Consider the following 19,234-nt stretch of genomic DNA (forward strand, 5'->3'; position numbering starts at 1 on the left):
CTTTCAATTGCATTTATGCAAAGCGCATCAATGGATCTCTTCACAGTCCTGGCGATTTGTCTTTCTTGTTTGATTCTCCTTTTCCTATGGAACCGAAGCTATGCCCAAGGAAAGCTGCCACCTGGCCCCACCCCTCTCCCAGTCTTTGGAAATATTCTGCAGATAAATATGAAAAACTTCAATGAATCATTAAGAAAGGTTAAGTATGATTAATTTTCTTCCAGTTGTTTGCAATGAGTAAGTAGAACAGTCCTATATCTGGGTAAAATATGGTCCCAGACACCATATGTTAAAGAAGTGGTTTTAAAGGGAAGTGTCCATTGGACACCCAGATGTAATTTTATTTTTTAAATTTAATTAAATTTACTGGGGTAACATTGATTAATAACATTTTACAGTTTCAGGTTTTCAAATCTATTAATATATCATCTATATATTGCATTGTGTGCTCATCATCCCAAGTCGAGTCTCCTTCCTTCCCCATATAGCTCACCCTTTTGTCCTCCTTCTCCTCCCCTCAGCCCTCCTTCCCTTTTGGTAACCACCATACTGTTTGTGTCTGTGAGCTGGTTTGTTTATTTGTGTGTTGCTTTCCGCTTTATATTCCACATATGAGAGAAATCATAGAGTCCTTGTCCTTTTCTGCCAGACATGATTTTACGTGGGGTGCAGCTAGATGGTGACCAGAAGGGCGTGAGATCCATGAGGTGATTGTTGAAATTGCCAAAAGGAGGAATTTCCTGCTCATATTGCGACCTAGGTCCTCTTTGTAGTAATTATTCTACTGGCAATGAAACTACCTTCAATTTTTATTTATTTTTTTAAATATATTTTATTGATTTTTCACAGAGAGGAAGGGAGAGGGACAGAGAGTCAGAAACATCGATGAGAGAGAAACATCGATCAGCTGCCTCCTGCACACCTCCCACTGGGGATGTGCCCGCAACCCAGGTACATGCCCCTGACCGGAACCGTACCTGGGACCCTTCAGTCCGCAGGCCGACGCTCCATCCACCGAGCCAAACTGGTTTGGCATTCAATTTTTAAAAACTCCACTGATTTACAGAGTCACAACACTAACATTTTCTAAAAGCACACCTCAGTGAGGTGGAGTTAAGGAACTAATTAAAGGTTCAGGAACTTCCTCGGTTTCTGTTATGTTTGCTCAATGAATGAGTGAATAACTGCTCAACTCTTAACCATTTATGTAGCTGTAGCTCTCTAAATCTTGAAGGGATCCGCTGAAATCGGTCTCCCCCGAGACAGCTGGTTACCAGGGCACTGCCCCTGGCAGCTCCTTCCAGTGTTTTGGGCTGGATTCGAAGGGACTGTTTCGGCACCCCAGCACATCCATTTGTTAACTTACAACCTTAGACAAGTTTTAAAAATCTCTCTGAGCTTCAATTTCCGTTTCTTTAAAAGGTGAATAATAATTAGTTTGCACAAGTTATTAGTCTAGCATGTATTCAGCAAGTTATTGAATGCCTGCTTTGACTAGGCACAATCGTTAGGTGCTCGGGATCCCCCCCCCCCGCCCCCCCCCCCCGGGTTTATTTCGTATTAGTTCCAGGTGTACAGCAGAATGATTTGACTGTCGTACACTTACCAAAGTGTTCCCCCTGATGTTTCCAGTACCCACCTGGCACTACACATAGTTATTATAATATTATTGACTATATTGCCTATGCTCTACTTTACATCCCCGTGACGATTTTGTAACTACCAATTTGTTCTTCTTAATCCCTTCACCTCTTTCACCCAGTCTCCCAAACCCTCCCCCTCTAGCAACCGCCAGCGGTCTCTGTGTCTATGAATCTGTTTAAATTTTGTTTATCTTGTTCTTTAGATTCCACATATAAGTGAAATCATCTGGTATTTATCTTTCTCTGACTGACTCAGTTCACTTACTGTAACACCCTCTAGGTCCATCCATGCTATCCCAAACAGTAAAATTTTAGTCTTTTTTATGTGTGCTGGGGATTTTCAGTGGTGAATTAAAAAAAAAAAAAAAAAAAAAAAAAAGATCCTAGCGTTATGCAATTTACAATCCAGAGGGTAGGCATGTATTTATGATATAATAATGCAAATAAGTGTGATTATAAACCATGTAGTACGGATCCTGTAGAAAGAGGCCATGTAGCTTGGAGGACTAGGGAAGGAAGGAGCAGTCAGCAAAGGGTTCTCTAAGGAACTGAATTTGGAACTGAGCTCTAAAGAAAGATTAGGCATTAACCAGACAAGAACCTGATAAAAGTTTGTCCCAGGCTTTTTCGATCTGTAGAAGACTTGCTTGTTAGAGTCTGAAAAAGGACCAGTTTCATTGTAGCCCAGAGAGTAAGTAAAAACATGGTGTGAATGATATTGGAGAGGTCAGCAGGGACCAGAGCATGCAGGTCGTACAAGGATTTTAAGAATATTGGTTTTTAGCCTGACTGGCATGGGTCAGTGGTTGAGGGTCAACCTATGAACCAGGAGGTCACGGTTTGATTCCTGGTCAGGGCACATGCCCTGGTTTCAGGCTTGATCCCAAGTGGGGAGCATGCAGGAGGCAGCCTATCAGTGATTCACTCTCATCATTGATGTTTCTCTCTCTCTCTCTCCCTCTCCCTCTCCCTTCTTCTCTGAAATCAATAAAAATATATTTTAAATAATTTTAAAAAGAATGTTGGTCCTTAGCACAAGAACAATGTGATACCATGAACGTGCTCACAGGACTGTCGTGTCACTATTTGCCGTGTGAAAACATCACTCTGGAGAAGGAATTGGAGAAGAAATTGTATATGGAGAATGAATTATAAGGTAGCAGGACTCAAACACTGGACTATTGGAAAGTCCTATATCATTTAATATACTGAATAAGCTGCCATAAGAGAAAGACCCCGGTAATGCAATGGCTTAAAGAAGACAAGAGCTTATTTCTGTCTATGATGTTGAAATGATTGCGGGTGGGCTGCCTCTCTTCTGTGCAGTCATTCAGAGAACCAGTTTTTCTCCATCTTGTTGACCATCCTGTGCCCTGAGGCTATTGTTTTCATTTTGGTGGTCACAGTGGGGCCATCTCCAAGGGGTCAGAGTGGGGTCAACCCATGAGTAGGGGGAGAAACGGAAAGCATGGGTGACCATTTGTGCAACAGTGTAGGACGGACACACTTCACTCCTGCTAACATCATGGCAGCCTAGTCACGTGGCCACAAGAGGAGCTGGGAAAGGTCTGTAACGAGGCTGCCTTGTCCGGATGTAGTAATGAAACATAGAGGTCTCTGGTGCTAAAGAGAAGATGTAGAAAACAGATAAGGAGCGACGATTATTTGTCTACACCTGGGGCAACATGAAGAAGCTTCCCTTAAACAGGAGAAACATATCAGTTATAACTATAGGAAGGAAGGAGAAACTTGCAGCAATTAGAGGTTTCGCAGAAAGAAGAAATAAAATAATATAAATAAAATTTATGACAGAGTCACATAGTAGAAGCTGAATAAAGGATGACTGTTGGTGGTAATAATATCAGCTATATTACTAATAATATAATGAGAATTCCCATTTAAGCAATGTGAATTCTTATTAAGTTATTGGATCTAGAAATTGAAATCTTTTATAATGAGTGAATGAATATTACATGTCTTTGGTAAGATTAAGAATATTTCTCTCTGCCCTGACTGGTTTGGCTCAGTGGATAGAGCGTCAGCCTGCGGATTCAAGGGTCCCAGGTTCGATTCTGGTTAAGGGCATGTACCTTGGTTGCGGGCACATCCCCAGTAGGGAGTGTGCAGGAGGCAGCTGATTGATGTTTCTCTCTCATCGATGTTTCTAACTCTCTGTCCCACTCCCTTCCTCTCTGTAAAAATAAAATATATTTTTTAAAAAAGAATATTTCTCTCATTTACCTACTTTTTTAGTTTTTTGTTTGTTAATCCTCACCTGAGGGTATTTTTTTCTATTACTTTTTAGAGAGAGTGGAGGGAGGGGGAGAGACAGAGAGAGAGTGAAACATCAATGTGTCTGATTGGTTGCCTCTGCACGCATGGATGAGCCTGCAACCAAGGTATGTTCCCTTGATCAGAATTGAACCTGGGACCCTTCAGTCTGAGGGCCAACGCTCTAACCACTGAGAAAAACGGGCTGGAGCTACATTTTCAGTTTTGAGTTCTCACTATTCTGGTGTCTCCTATTTGTCTCCCAGCTAGCGGAGGTCTACGGCCCAGTGTTCACTGTGTACTTGGGCACGCGGCCCACGGTGGTGCTGCACGGGTACGACGCCGTGAAGGAAGCCCTGATCGACCGGGGCGAGGAGTTTGCTGGCAGAGGCAGTTTCCCAGTGATAGACTACCACTCCCGGGGATTAGGTACGCTTCCATGTGGGGAATGTGTGCAGATTTGCAAGTTGCCAAGATTCCAAATGGGCGAAGGAACTGAGAAACTTTAAGCATGTATAGAAATTTATGGAAATATCATAATTCCAACATTTTCTGTAAAGGACAATTAATCCATATTTAAAATGATGAAGGTGACACATGTTGCCATAAAACGATAATTTCAATGCAAACCAACTCACCACAGTGTTCTATTGGTGACTAAGCCCTGCTCGTTTTAAGTTATGGCCTGCTAAGAATGAGAACGAGAGGGAAGAAATTGACTGCGTTATTTTAGTCACCAAATATTTTGCTTTCTGTCCTGGGTCATGGTTGCCAAGAGATTATTTCAGAAAACGTGTATAGTATGCATGGAACCAACATAAGTTTGGAATATTTCCAACCTTACCTTTAATCTTCTCATCTAAAAAGGATAAGAAATATTCGAGTTCAATAGAATACAAAGCATAAAGCACAAATATGCTCTAAAAAGAAGATTATGGAGAAACACATAGAAAGGGTTGGAATTGATATTAGAAAAAGCTTTTCAACTTAAGTACTTGAACTATCTTCCATTTGTTTTTGGAGCTGGACTTAAAACTGCCCCGTCCTCAGGAGGGTCACTGGGTTCCGGCAAGAAGATAAGGCCTGGGTGGGGTTCCTCCCTCCTCCGAATTGTTCTCGAAGATCTTCTTGGACAAGCTTCCTACGAGCGTTATTTTTCCTCCCTAGTCCTGTCTTGACTCTGGACGTCTAATGTTGACCTTCCTTGGTGTTAAGACACATTTCATGGAAGGTATTTCACAAAGAGAGGGAGAATGTTAACATGCGAAGGACTACGGCTGCGTCCCTTATCTGAGGAATAGATTTTCATGAGCTTCCTTCCAATGCATCAGAGCTGTCTCTCCTTCCAAGAATTGGCTCCATTTTCGCTTACCATGCACAGAAGTTGGCCCTGAACATTTAATCTATTACTTGGGCTCACCATGATTTATTAGCTGTGTGATTAAGGCGTAAGCATTTTGTCTCCGTGATCTTCAGCCTTCTTATCAGTTAAATGGGGACAAAAACTGGTTCACAGAGTTACTGTGAAGTTTAGAGGAGTTCATGGATGAAGAAGAGTCTAGTAAGATGTCAAGCCGAGAGTCTTGACAGTGAGCATCCAGGCTGGGGTAAGAGAGAAGGCAGGCGAACAGGGCGCAGTGGGAATGTCTGAGGCTGGCACCATGATATTTACATTTCTGCTTAATGACATTATCATTTTCTGAGATAAAGCCTGTCAGCTAGGATTCATGAAAATGGAAGTTATCCTTTTTTATTTATTTTTTGTCCCGATAGGAATTGTTTTCAGCAATGGAGAAATATGGAAGGACACCCGGCGTTTCTCCCTCACGGTTTTGCGGAACATGGGAATGGGAAAGAAGACCATTGAAGACAGAATTCAAGAGGAAGCCTTGTGTCTGGTGGAAGCTTTAAAGAAAACCAACGGTGTGTATCTGTGTAATTGACAGGAGCAGCTTGGGTGATGCTATTACAGATAGACTGCAGAGGCGGGATGGCTCAGGCACAGCAGAAGCTCGCTTTTTGCTCACGTACCCGTAGGAAGAGGGGAAGCTTTTTCAGGTTCTCCGGGTACCAGGTTGGTAGGGGCTTTGATAGCTTCACCGTGTGGCTTCCAGTGTCACCCGGGATTCATCCCTCTTTGTGGGAGTGGAAGGAGCGAAGAACAAGGAAAAGAGCCAGCTGTGTTTTGGAGGAGCCCGGCATGGCAGCGGTACACAGCCCATCTTCTCTTCCATGAGCTGTAACTTCCAGGGCTAGCCCACCTCTCAGAACTGGAAACACGGCTGTCTGTGGCCCCGGAAGAAGCGGAGAACTCGGGTTTTGGCAGCCAGCTAGTAGTTTAGCCACAATAACTTGAAAAACTAGTAATTTCTCTAGTAGCTTCTTGGAAACCTTGCGCATATTTCATAATATATGTACATCGAGTCGTTATGCTGTGCACATGAAACATACTGTGCTGAATGTCAATGACATCTCAGTGAAACTGAAAATAAAGCACTGGTGGTTCAGGGGTAGAATTTATGGCAAAACCTTGCCGCGCACAGGGCAGCAGCACGGCCCAGGCAGGCGTGTAGGTGGGCAGGGAGGCTTTCTGGGGAGGGGCGGTGGCTCCTCGGCAGACCCCAGAATGGCCTGACAGAGGAGGGAAAGGACGCTGGGGTGAGGTTTCTATGGTGGTTGGGGGGTCAGAGGGGGTTCCCTGTGCCCGCCAGGGCTTGTGTGGTTAAACACCCTGCTTGTGCCAAAGAAGGGAACACCTGAGCTTTTAAAAACCAGTTTGTCCAGATGTGAGCAGAGGAAGAAAAGGTAAGGCTTAAAGCTGTCAGCAGCCCCTACCAAAGAATGGAGCCGTATTCTTTATTACATATAGAAAGCCTGCTTGCTGTACTGTAACATCGTTTTTCAAATACCGGAATGTAAGTCCAGTTTCTCTCATACATCATCCCTTCTACAAGAAAAGCACACCCGACTTGTTCAGCTGTGTTTTGTAAAGTAAGATTTCAGGTGTCCCCAGTCTCTTGATTTTCTTACTTAGGTTGCCCAGTTTCTTATGGGCATCATGAAGCATCACACTGAAGGCTACATCTTACACCTTCAAAGGTGTTTTTGCCACAGAAAGAACGAACTCCTACTCTTTGCGACAGCATGGATGACCTAGAGGGTGTCATGCTGAGTGAAGTAAGTCAGTCAGAGAAAGACAAATACCATATGATTTCACTTTTATGTGAAATCTAAAGAACCATGTAAGTGAATAAACAAAAGAGAAACAGGCTCGTAGACACAGAGAACGGACGGATGGTTGCCAGAGGGGAGGGAGGTTGGGAGAGTGAGTGAGAAAGGTGAAGGGATTGAGAAGTACAGATCGGAAGTTACAAAATAGTCATGGGGATGTACAGTACAGCATAGGGAATACAGTCAATAATATTATAATAAATAAAATTTAAAAGCTATTTTTTAAAAATATATTTTATTGATTTTTCACAGAGAGGAAGAGAGAGAGATAGAGAGTTAGAAGCATTGATGAGAGAGAAACATCGATCAGCTGCCTCCTGCACATCTCCCACTGGGGATGTGCCCGCAACCCAGGTACATGCCCTTGACCGGAATCGAACCTGGGACCTTTCAGTCCGCAGGCCGACGCTCTATCCACTGAGCCAAACCGGTTTCGGCTAAAAGCTATTTTTAAAAGATCTTGTGAATTACCTCGTGGCTCTTATTTGGCGAATGCTGTAAATAGAAGAATACTTGAGGGAAATTGATAAACTGGACTGGATTAGACAGTTATGTTTGGGGAAACACAACACATTTTATTTTAGGCATGCTACGTTTATGGTGAGGGTGGCATGTCTAGGTAGCTCCTATACTTAAACAACCTTTGGAGTCAACCTTTCTCGGTTATTTTACACGGTCAACTTAAGATGCCTATGAACATTCTGCTCTAACTTTTAACTCCTGTTGTTTCCAGCATCTCCCTGCAACCCTTCTCTCCTCCTGGGCTGTGCTCCCTGCAATGTGATCTGCTCCGTTATCTTCCAGAGCCGCTTTGAGTACAGCGACGAGAAGTTGCTGACCTTGCTACACTATTTTAATGAAAACTTGAGGATTATAAGCACCACTTGGATACAGGTAAAGTCAAGGTTCTCTTTAAATGAGAAATAATTTTCTGACTAATCTATTGCTTATGCCTACCCCATCCCTTTGCCCTATTTCAAAATGGCTGAAGTGATGTTTAGCAAACTATCATTTGTAAGCAATTAGTGAGTTATCAAATCAACTCAATGTGTTAAATTTAAAGCATGAAACATAGCAATAGAAAGAAAAATATTATATTAAACTGCATCAAAGGATAAGGTATTTTTTTAGAAACTTTTTTTTCTATAGATTAAGAGGGTAATGGTGTAAAATGTATGTATTTCTTGCTATAGGACACAGTCAGAAAATATTAGTAACCTCTGATATATAATCATTAACAACTAAGGTTTTGTGTGGATCAGAAGGTTTTTCAATGTTCCACCTGGGAAGGACCCTGGAGAACAAAGAGTCAACTCCTCATTTTTTGGAACAGGAAACTATCACCCACAGATAGGAAGCATATTCTCAAAGTAGACTAACGAAGACCATTAATGAGCTAGACCTATAATCCAGACTTCTTGATTCTCTATCGAGTTTGATACAAGCTACCAGGCCGAATAAACTGTTCCAGCGCCCACCAATGGTATTAGGTCATGAAGGTGCCGGTTAAAGCAGAGTCAGTAAACTCCAGGATTGGGAATGGCCAAGTATGTTCTAGTGCAGGATGCACGCCTGATTCATCTTCACCTACTCAGCATCTAGCAAAGTGTCTGATACACAATAGAGGCCAATAAGAGTTTGGTGAGTAAATTAATGAATTATTCTGTACTCTTTCAGATCTACAATGCTTTCCCCTATTTAATGCATTATCTCCCAGGAAGTCATAATGAATTCTTTAAAAACTTTACTGAACAGAAAAAATTTATTTTGGAGCAAATAAAAGAACACCAGGAATCCTTGGACCTCAGTAACCCTCGAGACTTTATTGACTACTTCTTGATTAAAATGGAAAAGGTATAAATGACCCTGATTTGCAACTTCATCTTTTGTGGGTGATGTGGCTCGGATGAGTTCTGATCTTTTCAGTGAAATTGGGATATTAAATCCAAAGCTCCTTCCTAAGGCTGTATTAATTGCTTGTGCAATCTCTTACTTGTGCAAATCATATTGGGTGTCTTGAGATAGCCCCAGATGCTTCCTAAAAATGATTTACATGATTAAAGCTGGATCTTTATTTGGAACAGGTTGAAATACACGCACACGTACACACATTCACACACATACGCAAAGAAGTACACACACATTCAAGATTAATGATAAACAACATATAGCATTCATAAAATAAGTTCCATGAATGCAAGATGTAACGTGTGAGGGAACACAGGAATGGATAGGCATCTAGAAAGGCTAACCTTCAGAAAGATACTAGGAAGTCTTCCCAGATGAGGTAGTTTTAGAGGAAACTGGCTCAGGTGAACAGATGACAAAATAGGTCTAGATGATCAAGTGTGTGGAGTCCTCGAAGTTACTGAGGAACTATCATGGGTGTAACTACTGGTGACGTTGGGAACAGTGATGCTTTTAGGGGGTGAGTGGTTCTGGAGCTCGAATGTGAAATTTAGACAATGAAATAGACAATAAATGCTAGAACTGACAGGGACTAGCCATGATGACTTGATAAAAATTACGTTTGAAAGAACTGAATGGCTCTCATGGGTGAGAAAGTGAGGAATCAGAAAGGACTTATTGAAAGTTTATAGCTCTGATTTTATTTAAACTGTTTGAAGGAATCCTCACAACTCATCTGACTTTACCGTTAGCTATTACACTCTCTAACGTCTGGCTTAATTGGCCAAATAAGCAAATTAAGCAAATAATGATGTTATATGGAGTTACGTTATGGTATCTCAAAGGCTCGTTAATTTATCAAGTAATTCTAATACATCATTCCTAGGAAAAGTACAATAAACAGTCTGTGTTTACCATGGACAACTTGATCATTACCATATGGGATATGTTTAGTGCGGGAACGGAGACAACGACCACCACCCTGAAATATGGACTCCTGCTCCTGCTGAAGCACCCAGAGGTCGCAGGTATGCTCGCAGATGTTGGGCAGGATAAAAATTTCAGGTAGAAATGAGCAGGCAATACTATGACTATCCCACTCCTCATCTGCCTAGACGATGTACGAGAAAATTTCCGTGACTAACTTACATTCAAATTAGATTATTATAAAAAGAGAAAAAACTATTTATTTTAAATATATTTTTATTGATTTTTTGAGAGAGAGGAAGGGAGAGGTATAGAGAGATAGAAACATCAATGATGACAGAGACACATTGATTGGCTGCCTACTGGGGATTGAGCCCCCAACCTGGGCATGTGCCCTGACCAGGAATTGAACCATGACCTCCTGGTTCATGGGTCGACTCTCAACCACTGAGCCACACCAGTTGGGTGAGAAAAATCTATTTAAATGGCAGAAGGGCAGAGGTCACTGTCCTCGCTGCACTGGTGGACTGTCCTCGATTTGTGTCAGACCAGCTCTTCATCTGGTTAAGGGAGACGATAATACTTCGTAACATTCACAGAGTCTTTCCCACAAAGGAAAAGTTAACAAGCATTTGTTTTTAACTAATGAATAGTCTTACTTAAGCTATATATTATTAACAGGATACCCTTTGTAGATAAAGGAAAAATATAATTCATTAACAACTACTTTCAGTAATCTTACCCAATTTCTAAGATTGTAGGCTTGGGAATGAGAAAGACCACATAATACCTGGATGTCCTTAAGAAATATATTGACTTTTCTGGACCTGTTTCTTCATATTTTTTTTTTAAAATACATTTTATTGATTTTTTACAGAGAGGAAGGGAGAGAGATAGAGAGTTAGAAACATCGATGAGAGAGAAACATCGATCAGCTGCCTCCTGCACATCTCCCACTGGGGATGTGCCCGCAACCCAGGTACATGCCCTTGACCGGAATCAAACCTGGGACCTTTCAGTCCGCAGGCCGACGCTCTATCCACTGAGCCAAACCGGTTTCGGCTGTTTCTTCATTTTTAAGATACACAAACTAATACCCAACACTTAGTACTGTTTTTGAGAAATTTATGAAGTAATATAATAAATGGCGCAGCATGCCTGTCAAATTTTGCATGCTAAATTAATGTTAAATTACTTCTTGTTCCTGTATGCAGAGCCAACTAAACATCTTATTCAGGTGCTCTATTTATTAAGCATTTACCCCACTGGCTAGTTCTTACCCCCTTGGAAGTTACAGATTTAATAAAACAAAAGCTTCATACACAAGGATTAAACTACATGGTTTGTAGCGAGCCTTCAAGATCCCAGACCCCTGAGTCTATCAAACAGAAATACACAAAGTAGAGAATCAGAGTTGAGAAGTGAATTTCATGGCACAGTTGTGTTTTACATGTCCATATATTGAAGTCTCTAATGAGATTCCAATTTGCCAGGAGACTGAAATTCTGTTTATTTTTTCCCCTCAAGGAGGTAGTAGCCATGTGTACTTTTCCCTTCTCCCCATCTCCCACCACAATGTAACCAAAATTAAGAAGATCGTTTTAAGTCTTTTCATCTCACATAAATTCTGATTCCTACCTCGCCAGCTAAAGCCCAGGAAGAGATTGACCGTGTGGTCGGCAGAGAGCGGAGCCCTTGCATGCAGGACAAGAGCCACATGCCCTACATGGATGCCGTGATCCACGAGATCCAGAGATACATTGACCTCGTCCCCAACAACCTGCCCCACCTGGTGAACCAGGACATTAAGTTCAGAGGATACTTTATTCCGAAGGTGAGAGATGTTTCATCTACACGCCTCCATAGGAACCTCAGCTTTCCACTCTCACTGTGGTTAGAATCACAGGCTGCCTAACTTCCTACAGGCATTGCACGTTCCTGACTCAGGCTCCTCACCCTCTGATGACACGCTCCCTTCCTTCTAGTTCAGTGGTTCTCAACCTGTGGGTCGCGACCCCTTTGGCGGTCGAACAACCCTTTCATTCACAGGGGTCGCCTAAGACCATCCTGCATAGCAGATATTTACATGACGATTCATAACAGTAGCAACATGACAGTTAGGAAGTAGCAACGAGAATAATTTTATGGTTGGGTCCCAACATGAGGAACTGTATTTAAAGGGCCAGAAGGTTGAGAACCACTGTTCTAGTTGGGTGACACTATTGTATAAATATAATACTGCTTAGATTCCCACAGGATGTTCAGGACACTCCGCCTGCCCCTGAGCCCAGTCTGCTGTCCACTTACTGCTTCCCACTGTAGGCTTTATTACTCTGATCACTGAGCCAGTATCCTACCCTCCCCCTGCCTCCTAACTATCTGTTTCACTTAGTGATCACAATTTTCATGAGAAAAATAAAAAGCAACAATTCAATATTGAAAGAACATAGTAGTAGGAGGGGATTCATACCCGTTTTTCATTCTGATTGGGAAATTAAGGGTTTTCAAGAACATGGCCACGCCGGTAGAGTTTTGAGGAGGACCTCATACTTGGTTTCAAAGAGAATGGGCTCTATTTTCAGTGACATCAGCACTTTTAGACAATAGTGCAATTTATGGAGAACAGTGCTCTCCAGGGAGTGTCCTTAGTTTCCTGAAAAGCAGTGCTGCTGGCCTGGGGTCCATGAACTGGCATCATATGATTGAAGACCAAACCCCAGACGTGAAGTACATAAATCCTCCTTTTTATGCCTCAATCTCCTCATCTATAAATCAAAAGGAGTAGACAAGGGACTTTTTTCCAAGCTCCGTAACCTTCTTTATAATCCAGTTTTTCTGTTTCTCTTTGTATCAGGGCACAGCCATAGTCACATCCCTGACTTCTCTCCTGCATGATGACAAAGAGTTTCCCAACCCACATCAGTTTGATCCCGGACACTTCCTAGATGAAAGTGGCAACTTTAAGAAGAGCAACTACTTCATGCCCTTTTCAGCAGGCAAGCAAGCTTCATTTTTTTCCCTCTATATTCAGGGGTCAAATGAAATGAGGAAGAGCTTTGCATGGAGGCTACACTGGGCTGGACCAATTGTCATTTGCATGAGGCCAGAGGCACCACTCCCAAAGTCCAGGTTATTTCTCTTTGGATTGGAGGCTGCTCACTGAGTTCTGTCCCATAATCCACCACTGAGATTCCTTAGAGCTCCTCCTGGAAGTTCAATTCCACTAAGACTTTCCTCCCCTTCCCTGAGAAGCCAGTTCGTTCAATACACTTTACTAGGACCCTATATGTAGCAGACGCATTTCAAATCCAAGGACTAAATGTGAATAAGAAACAGACCCTCTCTCTAAGAAAGAGGAAGCCAAATTAATAGGCAATGAGACCCCAGAAAGGCAAATGGTCTTTGAGAGGCTGTTGTGGGACCCCAGGGGGCAGGGGCAGAGGGCAGAGTAGTTGGGGGGGTAGGAGAAAGTTTCTTGCAGGAAGCATTTGAGTATCTTTCTTTAATTTATCAGGGTCCCGGGGGGAAAATAGGTGGCATACTCAAAAAGGTCAACTAAAGAAAGTTGAACGAAAAGACCGTTTCAGAGGTGAGGGAGGGTTGAGGGAAGTAACGAGGTGCGCGAAGGTACTTAGGGGCGAGCACCAGCAGAAAGACATTCCCATCCGAGGATGGAAGGAATGAGGGAAGGAGGCTGTTACTGGAACCCAAATAGATTTTTTTTGTTAATCCTCACCCGAGGATGTTTTTCCATTGATTTTTAGAGAGACTAGAAGAGATGGGGAGAGACAGAGAGAAACATCGATGTGAGAGACACATCGATTGGTTGCCTCTCACATGCGATCAGGGCCGGGGATTGAGCCTGCAACCCAGGTACATGCCCTTGATCAGAATCAAACCCAGGACCCTTCAGTCCGCAGGCTAACGCACTATCTACTCAGCAAAACCAGCTAGGGCAAGATCTTTAGCAGATACAGGATGCCTCAACTGGAGATGCATCTGTAGGTGGAGGAAAACAGCCACTGGCTAGCCTGCGGCCTGGCAGGGTGGGATTGAGGAAATTAATACTCTGGTGGTTTCAATACCTAGTCCTCTGAGTTTATTCAGAATCCAGGAGGCACTAACTTCAGGGTTTATGCAGTCCATAAAAATTGGCTTCCTCAACACAGAGCAAGCATAAAAGACAAACACACACAGAATAGACTGAGAGGCGGGAGAAATAGAGAATGTTCAGCGCACTCCAATGGAGAAACAGCGGGAAGAGCAGGGGGCGAAGGGCCTTTCCTATAGAAGTCACTGAAACAGAGGCAAAAATTGGAGATTGGCTCCTGATTAGATATCCTGATTAGAAAATCACTTGGTCTCATGGCAGCAAATTATGTGCGATTCCCAGAGATGATCCCAAAGCAAGACTGCTATCCTCCTCCTCATCTTTCTTCCTGTATAATGCGCCTGCTGGAGATTTCTATTCGCATCACAGGGCTTGCAGGCTCGCTTTGGTCCTGACACTGTGGGTACCGTTATAAGATCTAAGGCCTTACCTTAAGAGCGTATGTTCCAGTCTGTGAGACAGGTGAATAATTAGAATTTCGTGTGAAGGGTGCGGTAAAGAAGCATTAGTGAGGGTTGAGGAAAACTGATGAGGGAGAGAATTACATACCCTGAGCAGGTCAGAGAAGTTTGCATAGGATAAACAACCTCTGAGCTGCATCCAGGAAGATGTGGAGAGTTTCAGCCGGCAGAGCAAAGGGGAAGGCTGTTCCGTTTGGAGGAGTGACGGGAAGCTGAGATAACACCTGAGATTGGCAGTCTGTTTGGGAATTAGTGAATGGTAGTGCTTGTGGCTAGTTTGTGATGTTTCTTTTCATACTTGGCAATGGTAAGCTCTTGGAATTTTGTAAAGCAGGGACATGACAAGGTTAAGATTATCCTTTAGAATCCAATGAGGAGACACAAACCTATTGATGAGTCTTGGGTTGGAGGTAGATGGAAAAGTGCAGTGTGTGTCTTATGTTAAGGTGAGTGAGTGTGTGTGTGTGTGTGTGTGTGTGTGTGTAGAAAGATGTCACTGACAGGTCTCGGCAAAGCCAATCCAACGTGGGTGCACAGAAAAGATCTTTTCATATAGCATGCACACAAAACATGTGCTGAGGAAATGAAGAAAACCAGGTTTCGATGTAGGTAGGAGAAGCCATAGGTTAATTCGGCTTTTATTAATATATGTATTTACTTATTCGTCCCATCTTTTTTAAGCCTCTTTGTGTGCTAACTCAGAAGTAGAATGGAATGCATAATTAATTTATGTGTCATTTTCAGGAAAAAGAGTGTGTGTTGGAGAAGGCCTGGCCCGCATGGAATTGTTTTTACTACTGACCCACATTTTACAGCATTTCACCTTGAAACCTCTGGTTGATCCGAAGGACATTGACACCAGCCCAGTTCTCAGTGGGTTCGGCTCTGTACCTCCCTCCTATGAACTTTGTTTCGTTCCCGTCTGAGGAAGGGGCAGGTTGCAGAACAAGACTCTCGCCTCATCTGAACGAGCCAGACGCACTCTGTTTGGTGTGTTGCCGTTATCCACCTCTTTCATACCAGGAGGAATGACATTCCTGAGCTCTGTCTCTCCTAATCTCCCCATCCTTTAAAAAATAAAACAATAGTCCTAACTGGTTTGGCTCAGTAAATAGAGCACTGGCCTGCGGACCAAAGGGTCCTAGGTTCGATTCTGGTCAAGGGCACGAACCTCGGTTGCAGGCTCTTCCCTGGCCCAGGCCCTGGTCGGGGCTCGTGCAAGAGGCAACCAATCGACATGTTTCTCTTACATCGATGTTTCTCTCTGTCTTTCCCTCTCTTGTCCACTCTCCCTAAAAATCAGTGGAGAAATATCCTCAGGTGAGGGTTAACAAAACAAAACAAAAGATATAAAACTATAAAGCCTCTAGTGTGAGACATAAGAGAAAGTCTTTATGACCTTGAACTCTGCAAAAATTTTTCAAAAATGGGCCACAAAAAGTACTAATTATAAGAGATCAATAAATAGGTCTTTAGTTAAATTAGTATTTAAACTCCTACCTATTCATCAAAAGATACCATTTAAGATACTTAAAAGGCAAGGTACAGACTGGGAGAAATATCTCCAATGAATATATCCACAAAAGGACTTATATCCAGATTTCATAAAGAACTAAAAACAACACAAAGACGCCCAAGTATTTTTCAAATGGACAAAATGTTTGAATAGTCACTTCACAGAGAGGATTTTCATGTGGTCAATAAACATGAGAAAAAGTCCTCAACTTTATTAGTTGTGGGGGGAATAAAAATTAAAACCACACTGAATTACTTGTGTGTACCTACCATCTGCTAACATACATGTTCCAGGTAAGCAAGGATCTTTGTTTTGCTCACTAACAAATATCCATCGGCTGGAGTAGTGCCTGGCACATTTTGGCTCAGTAAATATTTGAGAAAATGAATGGCTACTTGAATGAATGAATGAATGAGTGAATTGTTTGTGGGAGTGTGAATTCATGCTTTCTCTTTGAAGGTGGATTTGACCATGTCTGTTACAATGAAAAGGCACATACCTGTCTTTCAAGCAATTCCACTTCTTATGCATTTATTTCATGGATATTCTTGAATGTGTCCCTTAATCGTATGGATGTGGACGTTCATTTCATGATTATTCATGATAGATTTGAAAAAAAATTAAAGTGCTAGTGGAGGTGGTAAGTACATTGTGGTGCATCATTACAATAAGTAAAAACGATCCTCACAGTGATATAACTTTGAAGTATTTATGATGTGGTAGACCCTATTCTCCTATGAAAACAACATACTCAGTCCTTATATTCAGTGAAATTGGTACAGTTTAATCCACCCCCATTTAACCGATATCGACACTGAGGCACAAACATGTTCACTGACATGTCCAAAATCACAAGGCCAGTAAGTGGTCCAGACTTCCATAAACCAAGTCTAAAGAAACACAATGTCTCTTAGCTGGTCCTTCTCCATCTGGATCCCAGTGCCTGTGTGGGTACCAGAACCCACAAACAATAGCTCATGTTTTTTTTTAGCGTTTGACATTATGCTCTGGCTGAATCATCTCGTAATGCTCACAACAGCCCTCTGAGGTCAGGACTGCTACCCTCCCCATTTCAGAGATGAGAAGAGTGAGGCACACAAAGGTGAAATATCCTTCCTATCCAAGGACACTTGGTTTATAGGTGGCACAGATAAAGACTTGAACCCTGACCATCTGACTTCAGAAGCCACATCTTAACAACCTACACTGTCTTTCAGAATGTACTTAAGGAATGACTGTGTGATGAGTGAGTGAGGTCAGGGATTGAAATCAGGACAAACCAGACGCCCCAGCCTCTTCCCAGAACTCAGTCCAGGACAGGAGCTGTGGGGCTGGGATGGAAGTGGGTCCCTTTCCTGAAGTCCAGTGATATGGTGGAGAAGTTAATCCTTGCCATGCTGGAGTAGCTCGACAAATCTCACTTTCTCCCGGAGAACAATGTTTCAATCTGGAGAAATTACAAGAAAGCAGTTCATGGAAGTCACTGGAGAGCCCCCCAGATTGGGCGGATCCTGGAGGGGTATAATGTGCAAGCAGGGTTGTCTGAGGGCAAAGCTGTTCAGCCAAGAACAAGGGCGTAGTAGTTTCGCTTGTGTTCACTTTGCATCTTGACGGTGATAACAGTTTTCAGAAGTTTTATTAAATAGACATCAGTTATGTTGCTCTTGTTCTGTTGTACAGTGTAGATACTCTAAGTAGCAGATCTCAATCCCACAGGTTCGTCCACTCTCCTCAAGGCACACATTCTCTGTGAGCAGTTCAGGTACTAGAATCCCTTGGTTTATCAAAACACTCTTCCTTGATCTTCATGTTATCTGTACCCCCGTGGGAAGAGCAAGCAAAAGATGCTTCTGGGCCTCAGTATATATCTGTTGATTAAAATAATAGCTTTGCCCTAGCAAGTTTGGCTCAGTGGATAGAGCCTCAGCCTGCGGATTGAAAGGTCCCAGGTTCGACTCCAGCCAAGGGCACATGTCTGGGTTGTGGGCTCAATCCCCAGTTGGGGGCGTGCAGGAGGCAGCCGACCAATGATTCTCTCTCATCATTGATGTTTCTATCTATCATTCTCCCTTCCTCTCTGAAATCAATAAAAATATATTTTTAAAAAATAATAATAGCTTTGAATTGGGTGGTGAGTGGTGAGAGTTTGTGGAGGGCCAGAGGCTGGATGCTCTGAGAGCTGGTGCCCGGGCCGTGTGGGTCCAGGTAGCGGTGAGGCCCCGCTCAGCAGTGCAGGTGCACTGGAGAGTGGGCATGCAGATGGGATTCCTCACATGAGCTGCACCTCCACAGGGCTTTCCCTTCTCCCCTCAGAGATGCCCCTGTTCCCTGGAAGGTTCCGGGGTAAGGAGCTCCCAGGATGATCACAGGCCCCCCCCAGATTCACGTGTTCTTCTCGAAGGACCTGTTGCTGTGACTCTCTCTTGTCAGTTCTGACAGACTGTGCTTAAGGAAATGGCCCATTTCACGTAGGTTATTAAATTTGTGGGCATAGAGTTGTCCATAATATTCCTTTATGATCCTTTTAATGTCCATGGCATCAAAGCAGTGGCCCTTCTTTTCACTTGGACAACAGTAATTTGTGTCTTCTCTCTTTTCGGGGGTACTGGCTGTATGGGTTTATCAATTCTACTGAACTTTCAAAAACAGCTTTTTTTCATTAATTTTTTCTATTGATTTCCTATTTACACGTTTTTTTATTTCTGCTCTGATTTTTATTTTTAGGTTTCTGTGGCTTCCTTTGTATTTACTTCCTCGCTATTACTGATCCCAATTCCAGGGTGGGTTTCCCTACATGATGAAACTGCTCCTGAACACAATTTTTCTCTCTTTTAAATCCAAATCTCAAGTAACTCTAAGTGACACACAGCCAAGAGAGCTTTCCTGTGTGCGTCCCCTTTGTCCTTCTCTGTGCTTATTCTTAGGAGGACCAGCATGCCTCTTTGTATTAATTTTTTTTTTTTAATCCTCACCCAAGGTAATTTTTCCATTAATAGACTGGAAGAGAGAGGGAAAGACAGAGAGAAATACATCAATTGGTTCCCTCCTCCACGTACCCCGAGCAGGGGCTGGGTCAGGGAGGAGCCTGCAACTGAGGTACATGCCCTTGACTGGAATTGAACCGGGACCCTTCAGTCTGCATGACGACGCTCTATCCACTGAGCCA

The 19,234-nt window shown here is 42.8% G+C and overlaps 1 protein-coding gene across 1 annotated transcript; it reads left to right on the forward strand.

Annotated features, from left to right (window-relative positions):
• Nucleotides 1-15,521, forward strand: LOC118669933 (cytochrome P450 2C21-like). Its single transcript, XM_036336540.1, has 9 exons — nt 1-198; nt 4,181-4,343; nt 5,688-5,837; nt 7,879-8,039; nt 8,823-8,999; nt 9,940-10,081; nt 11,627-11,814; nt 12,835-12,976; nt 15,297-15,521. The coding sequence occupies exons 1-9, from the start codon at nt 16-18 to the stop codon at nt 15,476-15,478; spliced, it is 1,488 nt and encodes a 495-aa protein (XP_036192433.1). The 5' UTR covers nt 1-15; the 3' UTR covers nt 15,479-15,521.
• Nucleotides 15,522-19,234: the final 3,713 nt, after the last annotated feature.

Source organism: Myotis myotis, unplaced genomic scaffold (assembly GCF_014108235.1).
Source record: "Myotis myotis isolate mMyoMyo1 unplaced genomic scaffold, mMyoMyo1.p scaffold_m19_p_15, whole genome shotgun sequence".
Lineage (NCBI taxonomy): Eukaryota > Metazoa > Chordata > Mammalia > Chiroptera > Vespertilionidae > Myotis > Myotis myotis.